Genomic DNA, 15,667 nt, shown 5'->3' with positions numbered 1-15,667 from the left:
ATTGTGTCTGTGACTGGCCTAAACACAGAATTTGAGAATCCAGCTCATTTACGGCCCATTTTGGAAAAAAAGAGACGAAGTTGGCCTTTGAGAAAATTAAGCTGACACTAGCATCAGTGCGAAAATTCCTTCCAAATGGACACTTAACAAGGAGCATCTGAAGATGTGTGGGTTTAAGTGGGTGTTAACAAACCATGGCATTGCTGAATGAGCTGTGGGAAGGAGAACTAAGAGGAGAATCGCTTGACTAGGGCGCCCTCCAGTGGTCTGCGGCCTCCTCCGTGGAAACTGTACTGTAAAGCTCGGATTGTACTTACTGTGCTTTTGTCTTTCAGCAGTTTCTCAATCACTTCGATCAGCTGCTCCTTCTGGTCTGCATCCAGGCTGGAGACAAAAGACAGAGGGCTTTGAAACAAATTGTCAACTAGTGAATGGCAATTATTCACATAACAAATTAAATCATGTCCCCTGTATGTGTCCAGAATACAAAGATGTCTGAGTGCTTACAGCCACTCAGATCAACTGTCTACGAGCACGTTTTATTTTCTGATTGAGGCAGCGTCCAAAACCATCCGCTGTTTCAATCAATCACTACGTCCCTATTATTAATCACTACCTACTGTTTTCTCACATTTTATAGATCAACCTACTAATTGATTAATTGAAAAAAAAATCGACAATGAATATAATTGTTGACTAGAGCTGTGATCAATTAATTGATTAGCTGATTAACAGAAAATCAGTCCACAACTGTTTTGGTAATTGATTTAACGTTGTAGTAATTTTGAGCAAAAATTCCAAACATCTGATAGTTAAAACTTCCTACAGATATTGCTTCGTACTTTTGCCTCCGTTATGATTGCAAGCTGAATATTTTGGGGGTTTTAGCTTGTTCTTGAATCAACAAGCGTTTGAATCATCAAACAATTAACACCATGTTCTTTCTTCCATTTGGGAACGTTCAAATTCATAATAGAACAGTTCTGTGACAATACTGGAATTTCTTAATTTGATACAATACTTTACAAATACTTTAGAAAATATCAATGCTTGATGGCATTATTAAAACCACAAGAAAAACACTGAGGGCAAAAAAAATCCTAACAAGGCTCTACCATGACAACGAGGTACACTTGGTCACAAGCTTCAGAGACTGTCACACGTTCCAAAGGCAATGAAGTGCACGGGTTAGCACCTTTGTTAGCCACGTTTGCATATTGGCTTGCTTGCGTCCTTTGCATTTCAACGTTCATTTGCCTTAAATATGAATGTCCTTCTTTTTTCTTAGGACACCAAAACCAGTTGCAGAGGCTCTGCACTTGACATTTTTTTTAACATAAAATGCGAGTTGAATCAATGTGTATTTCTTTTTTTTTTTTTTTCAAAAAAAGCCGTACACCAATATAGGGCATACATTTCCAAAAATAAAACTGTGTACACTGAAAAAAAGTGCAAAAATGTCCCTACGCTTGTACTGAACTATCATCTGGCAACAGCCATTAAATCAAACACTCAACTGCTCTGCTGAGGTTCAGCTTTACTAGTGTGTTCATACTTTAAGCACCTATTCATTGTTTGATCCATGCTAGTCATAGAGAGACTCGGTTGATAAGAGTAAGATAACTGCAGGGCAAAAGGCCCTTATATCAACATTACCCAACATTTACTGTATTCACTGCTCAGTTCACTGCTCAGGAATGAGGTGGAAAGAGGAGCCAGTGCAGCCAACCAGTATAGTGGCTTTATCGAAGTGATATCAGCAGCTTGTGTTACAGTCCTGAGGAACTCTACCTGTAGAGCTTTTGAATAGCATGGGCAGACGTCTTCCTGACATATGGAGAGAGGTCAGCTGCAGCCTCCTTGATGGCCAACATCATGATGGGAACAATGATGGGCACACGGATGCTGGACAAAACCCTCAGCGCACTCGCCCGGATGAACTGGTTTGGGTCCTGCCATAGACAAAGAAAGTGTTAATATGTGAAAGAATGTTTTGTATGAGAAATGAACAGACAAACAATCCCCTAGATCGCCAAAATGACCCCATTTATTAGAACGAGAAACAGAAAGAATCCTCAGATTTTCAATTTCCACATAGTCCTAGAGCTACTTGTCTCAAACTTGCCATTCCATCAGAAAAATTAACCAAATCTAAGCACAAAATTGTGATATTTCATCAACATTACTCGACATGTCTCTAATTCAACAAAATAAAGTGTTTGCTCAAACCAGATTCTGTAAAAACGTAAACATTTTGTGCTCCTCAGTACAATTAGAAAGCCATTATTGACTCAAATGCAACAGTCACGTGAGAAAAATTCGAAAACCTTTTAGCTGAACTACAGGCATTGTACACAGAGCAGATAGGAGACAGGTATGGAAACTAATGGAATTGTAAGTTATCGATAGTATGTAAAGCTATGATACTTGTTTAGTGTTGGTAATATGTGTGGGCACTGGGAAAAATATTGCAAAAGGCAATCCCAACTGGAATAAGAAATTATAGAATTCAACTTCCATTTTTTTTCTTTTTAGTATTTTATGGAATTATATTAGTTTAAATGTCTGCACAATAGATATTTTTGAGTCCTCTCTACTTGTAGTCATGATTGTGGTGTTTCCATAGAGGTGCATACATTTAAACTGCAGAGAAAAATGAGCAAAAAGTGAGGAGAAATGTGACTGGAGCAAAAAACGTTAAAAAAAACTGCTTTGGACTCCACCTTCTGAAGCAGTGAACAGTGGAGACTGTGTACCATGGCAACAATAATGCAGCAAAATAAACACCAGACAGTGGTTTCACAGTGTAACGCACTAAAAAATGTTAATAAAATAATCTGAAGGATTCTTAGTGCATGTGTCTATCCAAAAACAGATCCAAGGAGTATAAAAGTTACCTTAAGGGCCCGCTGGAAGGTGCTGATAGATAGCAAAGCCAAGTCCTGCTGTTCCTCCGCGTACCTCACCAGGTAAACATACACAAGTTTCTTAAGCTGCAAAATACAACAAGAGTACAACAATAAGAGAACAGCAATAAACTGAAACAGCTGCAAACGGAGATTAATGCAACATAAGAGAAGCTATAAAATACAAGAAACTCAACAATAATGCATGACCCAGCAAGTGAAGCCTTCCTTTAGTTTTGTTTTCCTGCATGGAGTTTATTGTTTCAAGGGGTTGGGATGAAATGCTGGTATGGAAACCTTTCCTGTCTACATTTCACAAGCTGCAGACTCAATCCAGTGTTGTTTCAGGCCATGGAGTGAGGTTATACATTTTATTTTTGGCACTTCCAGAAATTGCTTTTGAATATTTGCTGCCCCCCCGGCATGTGTTTTGCCGTCCACATCTTTTCTTTTCTTGCAGGAAAGCCTGAGATAATATTTGTCCTGCTTTCTGACGAGTTTAACTGGAGGTCAAAGGTATCTCCTCTGCTGATTCGCATCAGCTATTCAGAAAGAGAAAAGAATAAATGGACCTGATTTCTGCCTATAAGACTGTGGATTTGTGTGTAATGGAACTTTGGAGAAGAAAAAAGGGGTTATGAGAAATGATGATTTACTCAAGGAACTATTTCTAATTTCATTTATGAGCTGATTTGAGCTCGAGGTCAGGAGTAAGGTTACATTTTAGGTACAATCACCGAGAGCTTTAGCCAGTAATCAGCACCATGCTTTCTAATGCAGCCGGTATTGACCTGCAGCCGTGCACCACAGTTCTCAATCATCGTTCTGGTCATTACTGCTGGAATTAATGGCATTACTCACTATAAAAAGGAGACACAACCCATCTGCCCTCAAGGATCTGGCTTCTATGACCACAAAGCACACGACGGACTTCATTTTAAACTGCTAAGTAGGCGATTAAGGGCAGTACAAGTGAAACTTGCCCTGCATCGAAAGGGATTTTATGTCATTTCTCTTATTATTTTGAAAATACACTCTGAGGCGTACACAAATTCATGTAAGGTATGTTGTGTTAAATTGAAGAACAGAGATGATTAAAGAAAATAAAGAGCACCGGTATCAAATCACGTAACACTGTCAATAAACTGCATGTTCTTGCGCTGTTATGCTCTAATTAGTGGGGATCAGCGGCAGCTCGTGGTGACAAGCAGAGAAGGGGTGAGGGTGGGAGCCAAAGAAGAGGCCATTTTTAGCGAGATGTACTGCAGGTGAGCAGAGCGTGGAGGAGCTAGGGGAAAGACAGGAGAGAGAGACAGAAAACACAGACCGAGACCTCACACTACCCTAGCAGCTGGTGTGTATGAGACAGGAGAGAGAAGATGTGACTGTGGGCTCTCCTCTCTCAATTACATCCACCCACCTGCTCCCCTACCCTGCCATGAGCTGCTTCGGCTGCATGCCTTGCACACAGCGGCCGGCCTCAGGCCCCCCGCTCACATGCTGCCCCTCACGCTACCTGATTATTCTGCTGCTGCTAATCAATATTCACAGGTTCTGGGCATGGGAGCCCCTCTCGAGCTGTTGCTTAGCGTTTGGTCATTCGCTGGAATAGGCTGAGCACAAGTCTGTCCTGGCTCACACATTACAGCGTTTAGTCGCGTTGACGCAGGCTCATGGTGTCTTACAGTAGTGTGACTCTGCTGCAGCAAAAGTTTATAGCAAAGCTTCCTGTGCCGCTATTGATTGATAAGGGGGAATAAGTAAAAATGAGCTTCTGCTAATCCAAGCCATAACACATGTAAGTCAAGTCACTGTTGTTGATATAGCGCATTTAAAGTGACAGCCGTTGTTCTAAAGTGCTTTCCATTAGAAAAATAAGTCCGATTTTTTCCACGTAATAAGCGTACAAGTATTAGGGTAGACAGCTTTTTTTTTTTTAATGAGAAAATGATGTTTGTTGTAGTAAGTATTACAAAAGTCATTCCTGCCCACTGTAATAATGATGTACGATGACTCCCATCTGTCCAAGGAGAGGGGACTTGTCTTTAATAAAAAATAAAATATAAAAAAGTATGTAAGTACTTTTAAAGATCAAGTATTTCCATACAACTAAGAAAATTTGATTAACACCACTTCCTACATTACTAACTGATACATGTAGTTGCTGTATGTTGTATACTTTTGACCCAGCACGTTTTGTGGTATTTCCAGAAGACCTGAACATATGTGATTGTTTTTTGTGACCAACACTTTGATTCATTCCATCAAAGAAAATTAGGAGGAGTCACTTGAAACTCAAGACTGCCATGATATACATGCTCTTTACAAGTGTAAACTTTATGAGCTTTGGTGGTTGTATCATCGGACCAGTGGATGTACATCTTGGACAACCAGGTAAAGAGGGGAGCAGAGCTGGTGGTAGGTTGGCTCAGATGACAGGGACAGACCTAGTGAACCCAAACATGTAGTAAGGGTGAAGAGTTTTACACAGGAGGTTGAGGACATGGAATCAGATGGGCCATGTTTAAAGCCATCCATAGCAGAGGCAGGTGTTAGTAAAGGTTGCCCTGAGATGACTTTGGTGCTCTGTAAGTAACATTAAATTGAATTAATTTAAATTATTCTACTTTGTACAGAAACAAAAATAGAAAACAAATGTCTTCATGAATAAATACAAACTCAATAAAGGAAAAGCTCGAACGTGAAGTCAATCCACATAATCATACGATTGTTCCGTATGAGGAAGTGGTTTTTCTAACATCATGCTGAATGAACCCACGTGCTGTGCTGCACGAGAATGAATGAATCACAAGAGCCCACAGCGGTACGTAAGGAGGGCGACAGTAGGGATAAGAGCTTTCTTTGAGGCATTCCTCAACAATGTCATACCTCAATGTTCTTACTCGCAACGTTCTTCACAACTGCAGGAAACAACTCAGATGCATTTTTTCCTTTGGCAATGAGCTGAAACACAACAAACAAATATTAAAACTAATGTCACCAATGTGAAATTCAGCTGCAGAAAGAATGCACACACAAAAAGAAGAGTTTTTGTGAAGTCCTATAATGCGCTCACCCCAACAATCCTCTTCATGGCCTCCAGTTTGAGCGACTCCTTGCTGCTCTCCAACATCTCTTTAAGATCTTCATTCCTGCGGACAGAAAATATTCTTGGTCTTACTGTGATCAACACCAGAGAATTAAAGCACTCCTGAGGTGACTACTCAGTTTGGGATGTTGACCAACGGTGCTGTGAAAGTCCTGTGTATAAGACACCTGTGACGGTCTCACAGATTACGGGGCCCACGTGCAAACAGACAATGCAAACAGCAACAATATTGTCTAAACCAACGCGACAGCAGCAGCATCACAACCATTTTTGCTAAATTGCTGAGCACTCACATGATGCTCATTCTTCAGCTAATGCAAACACACACTGTCATTCTGAAACTGCACAGCAGGTTGTTTGTTCCATACAGAGGCCGTGTAGGACACAAGACAAATTGTCAACTTAATTTATTCAATTTTATTTAAGTAGTGCCAAGTCACAAACCAGATCATCTCAGGCCAATTCACATAGGAGAGCATCAGGCACTTGGCAACAGGGGGAAGAATAGTTCAAATAGCTCATTCTGTTATATGTTATAGTCTGAACACATCATTCTGCTACAGGGGAAAGAAATGCTCTGATTGTTTTTATTTCTAGAAATTAATCACAGTCATTGTAGGCGGAGCTAAGCAAAGGATGCGGCTTCAGTGTTCCCTCGAAATAGTGACGGGTGGAATTTTTTTGGTGGAACATTTTGAAATACCAGAGAATGGATCAGCTCCGACACTGACAGTTCTGCTGTCGTTACTGTAGAAATGAGGAGAAACATTATGTTTCACTTGTGTGAGGGGCGGTGCAGCTCGGTAACACGCCTACAGCGCACACAGAGACTCTGCTTTTGGTGACGATGAGGACAAAGCAAATGTTCAAAAGTGAGATTAAGCTTCAGTACATTTAGTGCAGACAACACTGATAGTGTAACAATTCTTATGCATGTGAGGGCGGAAACACGAGCAATCTGTTGACACATCCAGTGACAGGCTGGCTACGGCCATAAATTCTGCCTAAAATTTAGACAGTGGTTCAGAAATTCAGTTTATCTTCTGAAGTACCTACTAGCGATAACAATCAAGAAGGAAGAGTGGTGGGAGCAGAATTTTAAAACATAAAAAGAAACTTGTCAGTACAAGATTTCTACAGTAAATGTAGTTCAATAACCGATGACCAAATTCAAGCTAAAGATTTTCCCACCAGCTTGACTATGTATTTAGTGTTAATCACCAAATACGAGCATGCTAACACACTAAAATAAGAGCGTGATTTTACAACTGGTAGAGATCAGGAAGTAAAATTGTCAATGTGAGCATGTTAACATCCTGACAGAGCTGCTAACTAGGAAGTCAACTACAACTGCTGTAGGATTTGATTCATGCATCAGGATAATTCATTACTAAATCAGTTTAATACTGAAGCCAGCAATGCGTACTATTCTCTCCATCATTTTCGAAGTGTGGCGGTGCAATATAATAAACTTCACCCATCAGAAACAAAACAGACTTTCATGATGTCCACTGCTGTAAAACAAAACAGAAGAAACCTAATCCTCCATGGTGCTGAACAACAGGTCTGCTTCTTTTCATCTGTTTTCCTATTATTCACATTCTTAATAATAGGAAAAATTAGAAATAAAAGTCAATGCTTATAAATGTTGTACCTGTTGTTTGTGACCACAAAAAAGGTCAAACAATCGGTGAAAAGGTGTAGTTTGTACGTGGCTGCTAGCGTATCTGTAGGCTGCTGGTTTGACTTTTTTGCTGGTCAAAGTGACTGAAAGTTTGTCAGTAAGAAGATGACGTCTATTTAATTCCTCGTTTAGCCTAATCCCAAGATTTCATTCAAAATCAATTCTTACTTAGGAAAGTTAAAAAGTTGGAAATCATTTTCATAAATAGAATATAATTGTGTTTTTACGAGATTGTTTCGTAAAAAAAAAAATAATTTTAAGTAGATAATGCACAATCATCAGAAGATTAGGCTTGCACACCTTCCCAGGTTAAACACAAAAAACTTTTTTCAAAACATTATTTTAAAGTTTGCCACATCTATTATAAATTATGTGTCACACAATTTTTCTGTGGTTTTCTTTTGAATGACACTAAAAACTCTGAGATGAGCTGACCAACTTCACGAGGAAACAATAACCTGATCTATAGTCTTTGTTTTTTGTTTTTTACAGGATTCAAGAGGTGCTATGGGTGCTCTTACGACAGTACCCGGCTTTGTGCGCCTCCTTGGGGTTACTGCTGGTGTGTGTGAGGGCCCGTTCTTCCTGACTGAGCTCAGCCTTCAGAGTGAGCTGTAAGTTCTCAGCAGACACCAGCGCTGTCCTCACGACTCCCACCGCCTCCGAGCGCAAAGAGGAGAAACCAACATCCATACCGGCTTCCTTCCACAGCAGTCCAAAAAACACAGCAGTCCATTCAACAGCTAGTAAGTCTTCAGTGTTTTTGTGTATATGTGTGTGTGTGTGTGTGTGTGTGTCCACAAACACAGCTGACCGTATTTCCACAAACTGAAGAGTGAACGAGAGCTGTGGTAATTACTTTCCTTCAGGCTGTGTGCCTTGTTCTCTTGGCTTTATTTACAGTTGTCTTCTTGTCTTGTTCATAACTGTTGAATCTGTGGAAAAAAACAGCTCGAGCTCCAATGCCTTTGTGACTGTCATTCACTGCTCCCTTCCTCTTCTGCTGGGCAAAAAAAGTCACAAGATGCCCCGTCAGCTCGCTAATGGCAAGTCATCTTTGTGCCTGAGAGTTGTGCCTGCTCACTGGGGTAAGACCTCCTTCTCTTCTGAAATGCTGCTGGTCAGCTCGTGTTAAAATGTTCCTCCCGTCTTCTTACACATGTAGACTTTGGTATGGAAAGCCGGCTATCTCACCTGCCGCCTGGCTGCATATGTGACTCTGTCTGTGTGCGACTGTGGTCACTTCCCTCTAAGGGAAAAAGGAGGGCCTTATCTAGACGGGTGGGTAAACAGTGAGCTACTTTTCATCACCACCACTGCACAATAATCCACTTTAGCTTGACAAGCGTGCATACCCTTCCAAGTTTGGCTGACAAGGCCAACAGGACAGGCCCACATCAAAGATAACAGGACCGAGTTGAATGTCAGGAAATACCCGCAAAGACGTGAATGGAACAGAAGGATTTAGGAAAGGGACTAATCTGCCTCCTGCACTTTCCTTGAGAGTAAATAAGTGACCTGAGGGCTACAGTGAGTCATGACTCTGGTCAAGTTCACAACACGATGGCGTGTCGAAACTGTGTAACCCACAACCCACAGGTTCAAAAGGCATGTTATCTAAGAAAGAAAGAAAGAAAGAAAGAAAGAAAGAAAGAAAGAAAGAAAGAAAGAAAGGAAGAAAACTAGAAGCCAGAAGTTGTAAAAACCAAAAAAAAAAAAAAAAAGATTTGTTGCATCTTTAGCTTTTTGTCACTGCTGGACCGTGTCACTTGCTGCTACATCAGGAAAAATAACCGAAGATACGCTTAAAATTTCTCTGAATATTTCATGGGAAAATAACTTCATTCTAAGTCTAATTCAAAAAGTTGCAACAAATAAAACATTAGTTGGAGAGCCCGTTAAAAAAAAAAAATGCAATCCTCAGCACATCTGAGAAGGCACGAGTGACTCAGCTGTGACCGACAGTCACAAGACAAAAATTTAGCGACTTTTAAAATGCAGACTGCACAGAGAAGACAATGAACAAGAGATATTCAGAGGAAAAGTCAGTAAACTTTATCAGTGAAATAAATGCAGCATGGCTCAAAAAGAATATACAGATAAGCAAATGGTCAGCCAGTTGTTGCCAACGTTGTAAAACATCTTTCTAGATTTGATGTGCAAAATATTGTGGAAAAAGTTCGTAGAGGTGGTAAAATGTAAATAAGCCAAGTCACACAACATGCAGAGCCCTCTTTTTATTTTTATTTTTTCCAGTACTGTTAACACCTCTGGGCACTTGGGAATATGTTATATTTATATTGATTCCAGGTTTTCTAAATTTTTGTGAAATAGCCAATCAAAGAAACTCAACTTTGTTATTTCTTTTTTTTTTTTATGATTTATGTCATTATAATATATTATATTCTAATGCTTCTGTGCAGTATGACACAGCATGGTGGTGCTCTCCCTATAGGACCTTATACTGCTGTGAAAAAATGAGCCCACAGTGACGAAAAATGCGACATGACCAAATAATGCTGAGAAACTGCTTGGAGTTCAAATGGTTCAATGTGCTATCAGTGCACATTGGGAACAACATATGTACTCTTAAGTACAGTGCAGATGACAGGAGACTATTTTTAGTAGCTTTGTCTAAAGTTTCCTTACATAAATGATGTGACTGTTAAAGACTTAAATCTCGTTTTACACGTGTTCAGCATGACAACAACACGACTAAAGCTGCAATGATTCATCGATTCAACTATCAAAATAACTGCCAACTATTTTGACAATCAAATCATCAGTTTGAGTAATTTTTGAAGAAAAAAGGAGTTTTAAAAAAAACTTTAATTCTAACTTTCTGTTGTGTTTATTTCTTTGTGACAGTTATTATCTTTGGGTTCAGGACAAAAGGAGACGTTTGATGACATCTTGAAACACCGATCAACACTTTTCACAGTTTTCTTTTCTTACCTAAACAACTATTCCAGAAAGTAATCCACAAAGTTTTTACCAATGAAATCATTAGTTGCAGCCCGATTAACAACCATTAAATACTATTGCCTATGAATGCCACCTTTCCAGCATTTGCAGGCAGTTTGTTACTATTCACAAATGGTTCATCTCTGTTTGATTTGGCTGTAAGCAGCTAAGTGTTTTTTAATTATCTGTCAATGGGGGAGATGATATATAAACAGACAGTGGCAGACAGAACAATGCAACATGGCTGAAATAAGATCAAATATGTCCTGACAGGAGAAGTTACAGCTATTGAATACTGTTCAGGAATAAATCCCCCAAAATGTTCTTTTATGTGCTTCAAACTGCAATATATTCTGTTATAAGTCTTTTATTAAATGGCAATATAATGGTTGATTAGGGGTTTCCTTTCTGTCAGTAACACTGCAAAACAATAGTTTCCTCTCCATCCAGTTTAAGGTCAACATGCTAACTCAAAACCTGAACACATACAAAAGCTAAATATCTGCATCACGTCTGGCTGACGAGATTTTCAAATCTTTTTTTCCATCACTGCTGAGATTGATTATAATATAATATACTCATGGCAGTTTCCTAATGAATATTTATAACAAAAGAGCCACATGTGTATCCATCTCATTTAATGCCATGTTGTAATATGTGCAGACAGAACACACTTCATAATGTGGTTTGTCATTATTCCAATGAGATTTCATTAGATCTGATCACAGATCCTGTGGTCTAAAAACACATTTTGTGTGTTTTACATTCTTAAACTTCTACATTTTCTCCTCTTCCTGCAAATCACTTCACGTATTTTGTGCAGACTGGTCAGTTCAAAGTTAGAAATAATTCATTTTCAAGTTTTGAAGGGTGTCTTATAGAAACTGCATTTTGCACAAACACTCGAAATTGTCCATTTTGTTGATTGCAATCATACAAAGGAAAGGATACAAGAAAAATGGACTGTAGAGGTTAGTGTCTCCGTATGGCTGTCTTCCTCATCAACATGTACTGCATGTTGGAACACACTGCCCATACAGCTAGTGGCAGGATTTTATAAGGCTCTATAGAACAGTTCACTTGTTGATTTCAATAAAATACAATTCCACGTTTAGCATTTTTTTTGAGGAAAATGCTGCAGATATCTTCCAGAGTGCTGGTTGAAAACTGTCACTGGCACTAATAAATGATCAATCACTGCCTATAACAAGAGTCATAGTGCCACAGGGAGCAGAAAGCAGTTTGGCCAGTTTAGTTAACATATACCTGAGTTAAAATAATACACTGGGTCGACTAATGTCCACCGTTTTTAGTTTTTATTGCTCAGGATTCATTGTTCGTTCTTGTGGTACAACACTTGATGACTTGGAGAGATACCAGTACAGCAGAATAACTCAATGAGTCCCAGTTAATACGGTTAGCTCACTGTCTGATGTGGCCTTTTATAGGTGTGGGACATGCCTCTCTAACACAATACAAGGACTTCATACATGGCATAATTCAGTCTGAACATTACGCTACATTCCTCCAGTGCAGTAAGGTATGCGGTCGCATTTTCCCTGAACAAATTCAAAGAAAGTTGGATGACACGGTTCAAATCAAGATATCAAAGAAAAATGAAGAAAATAGCTCAGCTTGGTTGTTTTTGCACAATCTCTCACAAAACCTTCTCAACACAGGATTCAGTGAGCATCACACAGTCTCCTGTGGCAGATGGGTTTGGCCTAGTTGTCATCAAATTATGGATTTAATTTTTATGCAACGATTTTAAGGAGTGAAACACTTGCCCATTGAATTAAAAGTTGTCACTGAATGTTTGTTCTTGACACTGGAAAGAGTAACTTCTCATAAATTAACACTGGCAGCTGCAGTATCTGAGGAAAAACATGTTTATGATGAATTGAAACTTTTGTAAAAAGCGTAGGAGCCAAAATAAAAATGTAACATCAGAATACTGCAATTTAGAAAAGTAGTAAGTCACACCGTGCTCCTAAATAACCGAAGGAAAATAAATGCAGCCTAGCCAGCTTTGGTTCGATTAAGCATGCCAAGACGCATGGGAAAATGTGCAAGTTCTTGTTAAAAGATGTGGATGCACCTCTTGCCACGGGGAAGGTTTGAGATCGCACGACAAGACTACGGTGTTGGTGAGCAGTCAGAGAACAGGAAAGGGATCTTAACCCTCTGTGGCCCTGAACCAGCTGGCAGTTATTAAAAACATTTTTTCTTTTTTAAAACAAAATCAGCAAAATTACACTATCAGAGCCAGAAACTATGAAAACAGAAGTGAAGGTCAGATTTTTTTTTTTTTTTACTTCAGTCCTTGAACTAATCATGTGTGACATGGTTCCATCAGGAAAGTGAACCAAAACTATGCTTACATTTATGCTGTTTCATCAAAATCACTTAACTCTACATGCCTGGTTTAAAATTTCACAATAGATTCACACAGAAAAAGCAGATGTATATGGAAGCAAATTAAAAATGCAAGTAGTTAAATATCAATAGCATGTAGAGGCACCTTTTTACCACCGATATTAGTCGCGCCTGTGGGCACTTGGAAAAATGTTGTACATATGGACCCCAGGTTTTTTATTTTTTTGTAAAAATAAATAATTAAAAGAAATTAAACCATTATCTTACGAGTGCCAGAACCCTGAAAACAATACAAAAGTGTTTAACATGCACAACCCCAAATCAAGAGTTCAAACTTCTTCCCGTGTTTAAGACAGCGACAAAAAAAAAAAAAAAAAAAACCTTTAATCTATTTATTTGCTTGCTATTCAGCCTTTTGCACTGCTTCTTGGTTGAAATGACTGCTTTCAACATGGGCAATGTTCTCTCAGCTAAAATATCACTAACAAACAGGTCAACCTAAACCTCACTAATACCTCAACTGAAATAAAGTTTTAATAAAATCCAATAATGCAACTCAAGTAATAACGTTCGTAGTATCCAACCAAACCACTCAGCCACAGTGAAACATCTCTTCGGTCACAGATTATAAATTAGTCACATGTTTCCATGCTTCGTCTGGCATCGAGCTCTCAGACTAAAGGAAAAGGCCTTTGAGAAAACTGAATATCACAGGAATGTAGCTGCTTTCTTCACATGCAGCAAACATTCAGCGATTCCAAACAACAGAATCAAAACCAGATTTATTTTTTTTGCAGACCAGGCTCTAAACACGTCCTTTCAATTTGAACTTTACCTTACAAATATGCATATATACACACTACACATGCTGAGGAGGACGAGGCCTGTGTGCCGATATGAGATACAGATACTTGCACTGGCACAACATGCGGCTATTAGGATGCAAAGGCTTGTGCATTGTGGATTGTGTCAGACAGACATGTGCAAACAGAAGCATCATTCATGCCCTTGTATTTTCTCTCTGGTCTCTCAGCTTGGCCTAGTGGTGGCCAAACATATGACCTCGCCTCCCCGAACTGATGGTCATGTGAGACAGCTTAAAGGTTCATTTCAGCATGGTAAGCAACATTAAACACTAAAATGGCAAATGTGAGTATATTAAAAAAAATAAATCATTTGATGTTTCAAAGCAAAAAAAAAAGCTTTCCACAGGGAATCTTTCAAACAAAAATGTACAACAATGTAAAAGTCTGCCTCCTTTCTTGTTGGAACCACTGCATAAAAATGACACCAAGTGCTAAAAAACCAGCTGAGCAGCTTAAATTTGAAAGTGCAAGAATTGGGTACGCCTAAAGATCTGATGCAGCGTATAGTCAGAACATTAAACCAAAGCAGCTAAGATGCATAATCACTGATTTTTTTGCAAGAAATTACAAAATGCAGTTACACTGATAGTTGGCTGCCCTCTAGTGGCAGGAGCCGAAAATCGAAACGCATGACAGGATCATAATACTGACAGCTTAGTTTCAGTTTTACTGCGGTGAAATGCTGATTAAACATGGTTTCTTTGTGGTGTTACAACTAGACCAGATCACACAGAGAGCTTCAGAAAATAATTTAGTGTGTTGGGACACAGATCTCTTTACAAATTCCAGCATCTCAGACAATCGTGGTTTTAGCTCTTCAGAGCCATTTAAGAGCTGTTGATTCAGCTGTAATTTTACACCAAAGATTAACCATGAGCGGGCATTCATGTGCTAAAGTCACTATTTAACCCTCTGAACCCCAGAGCTCAGCAGAGAGGGGGAAAGGCACGTTTACTTTTTAAAAATGCACAATAACATCTAAGCAAGACACTGTTCAATCAGAAAGAACACTCAGATTTCCAACTTTCCAGTGTTTCTGAATGTGACGTACAGTTTAGTCAAGAAAAATAAACAAAGAGAAGCTTAATTTGTGATATTTCATTGATGTTACTTTATTCAACCTGTCTCACTGAAAAATAACCAAAAATAAACTGTAAAACAGATGCTGTGACAAACTAAAAAATTCAGAACCCATCAGCACAAATAAGAGCCCATCAGTGACTCAGCAGCCAAATGATAAAAATTCTGTGACCTTTGGGTAACATGCAGGTCGGCTTTACACAGAGTAAAGACGAGGAAACAAAAAAAAAAACTGAGAGAAAAAAATCAAACATTCTTGATCAAAAAGCGTAAAATGAAAGATGTTTCTAGGGCTGATGTACAGAGCAGTATGAAAAGTGGTTGTAAAGATGCAAACAGGCCTCATCAAACTGGTATCTATTGAGTGTGAAGACCCATTGTTCTCCTGGACTGGTACAACTGTACATGTTCATTGAATATTTACACAATTTTGCAAAATAAATAAACTGTATTTTTTAAAATGATTTATGGCCTTTTAACTATGTTCTTCTAGCCATACTTGTGCTGTTTCCATAGAGGTGCAAGACTTCATATTGCTGTGAAAGGTTAGCCCGCAGTGAGCAAAAATGTGACACCCAGAAACTGCTGAGTTCAGAGAGTCGAAGGAGAAAGTTGTTACAAGGTGAGCCCACATGATAAGGCATGTCACGGTCAGTCCAGTCCACCTGCAGGTTCAGAGATA

The 15,667-nt window shown here is 39.1% G+C and overlaps 1 protein-coding gene across 1 annotated transcript in view; it reads right to left on the bottom strand.

Annotated features, from left to right (window-relative positions):
- Positions 1-227: 227 nt before the first annotated feature.
- Positions 228-15,667, bottom strand: part of LOC103375191 (AP-3 complex subunit beta-1-like) — an 18,232-nt gene continuing 2,792 nt past the window's right edge. Inside the window, exons 2-6 of the mRNA XM_008305404.1 lie at positions 5,983-6,058; positions 5,796-5,870; positions 2,898-2,993; positions 1,792-1,952; positions 228-384 (exon numbers count right to left, since the gene is read on the bottom strand). Coding sequence (XP_008303626.1) covers positions 228-384; positions 1,792-1,952; positions 2,898-2,993; positions 5,796-5,870; positions 5,983-6,058 — 565 coding nt within the window. The remainder of the gene's footprint in view (positions 385-1,791; positions 1,953-2,897; positions 2,994-5,795; positions 5,871-5,982; positions 6,059-15,667) is intronic.

Source organism: Stegastes partitus, unplaced genomic scaffold (genome assembly GCF_000690725.1).
Source record: "Stegastes partitus isolate 25-593 unplaced genomic scaffold, Stegastes_partitus-1.0.2 Scaffold2497, whole genome shotgun sequence".
Lineage (NCBI taxonomy): Eukaryota > Metazoa > Chordata > Actinopteri > Pomacentridae > Stegastes > Stegastes partitus.
This window is presented reverse-complemented; position numbering and strand designations above follow the sequence as displayed.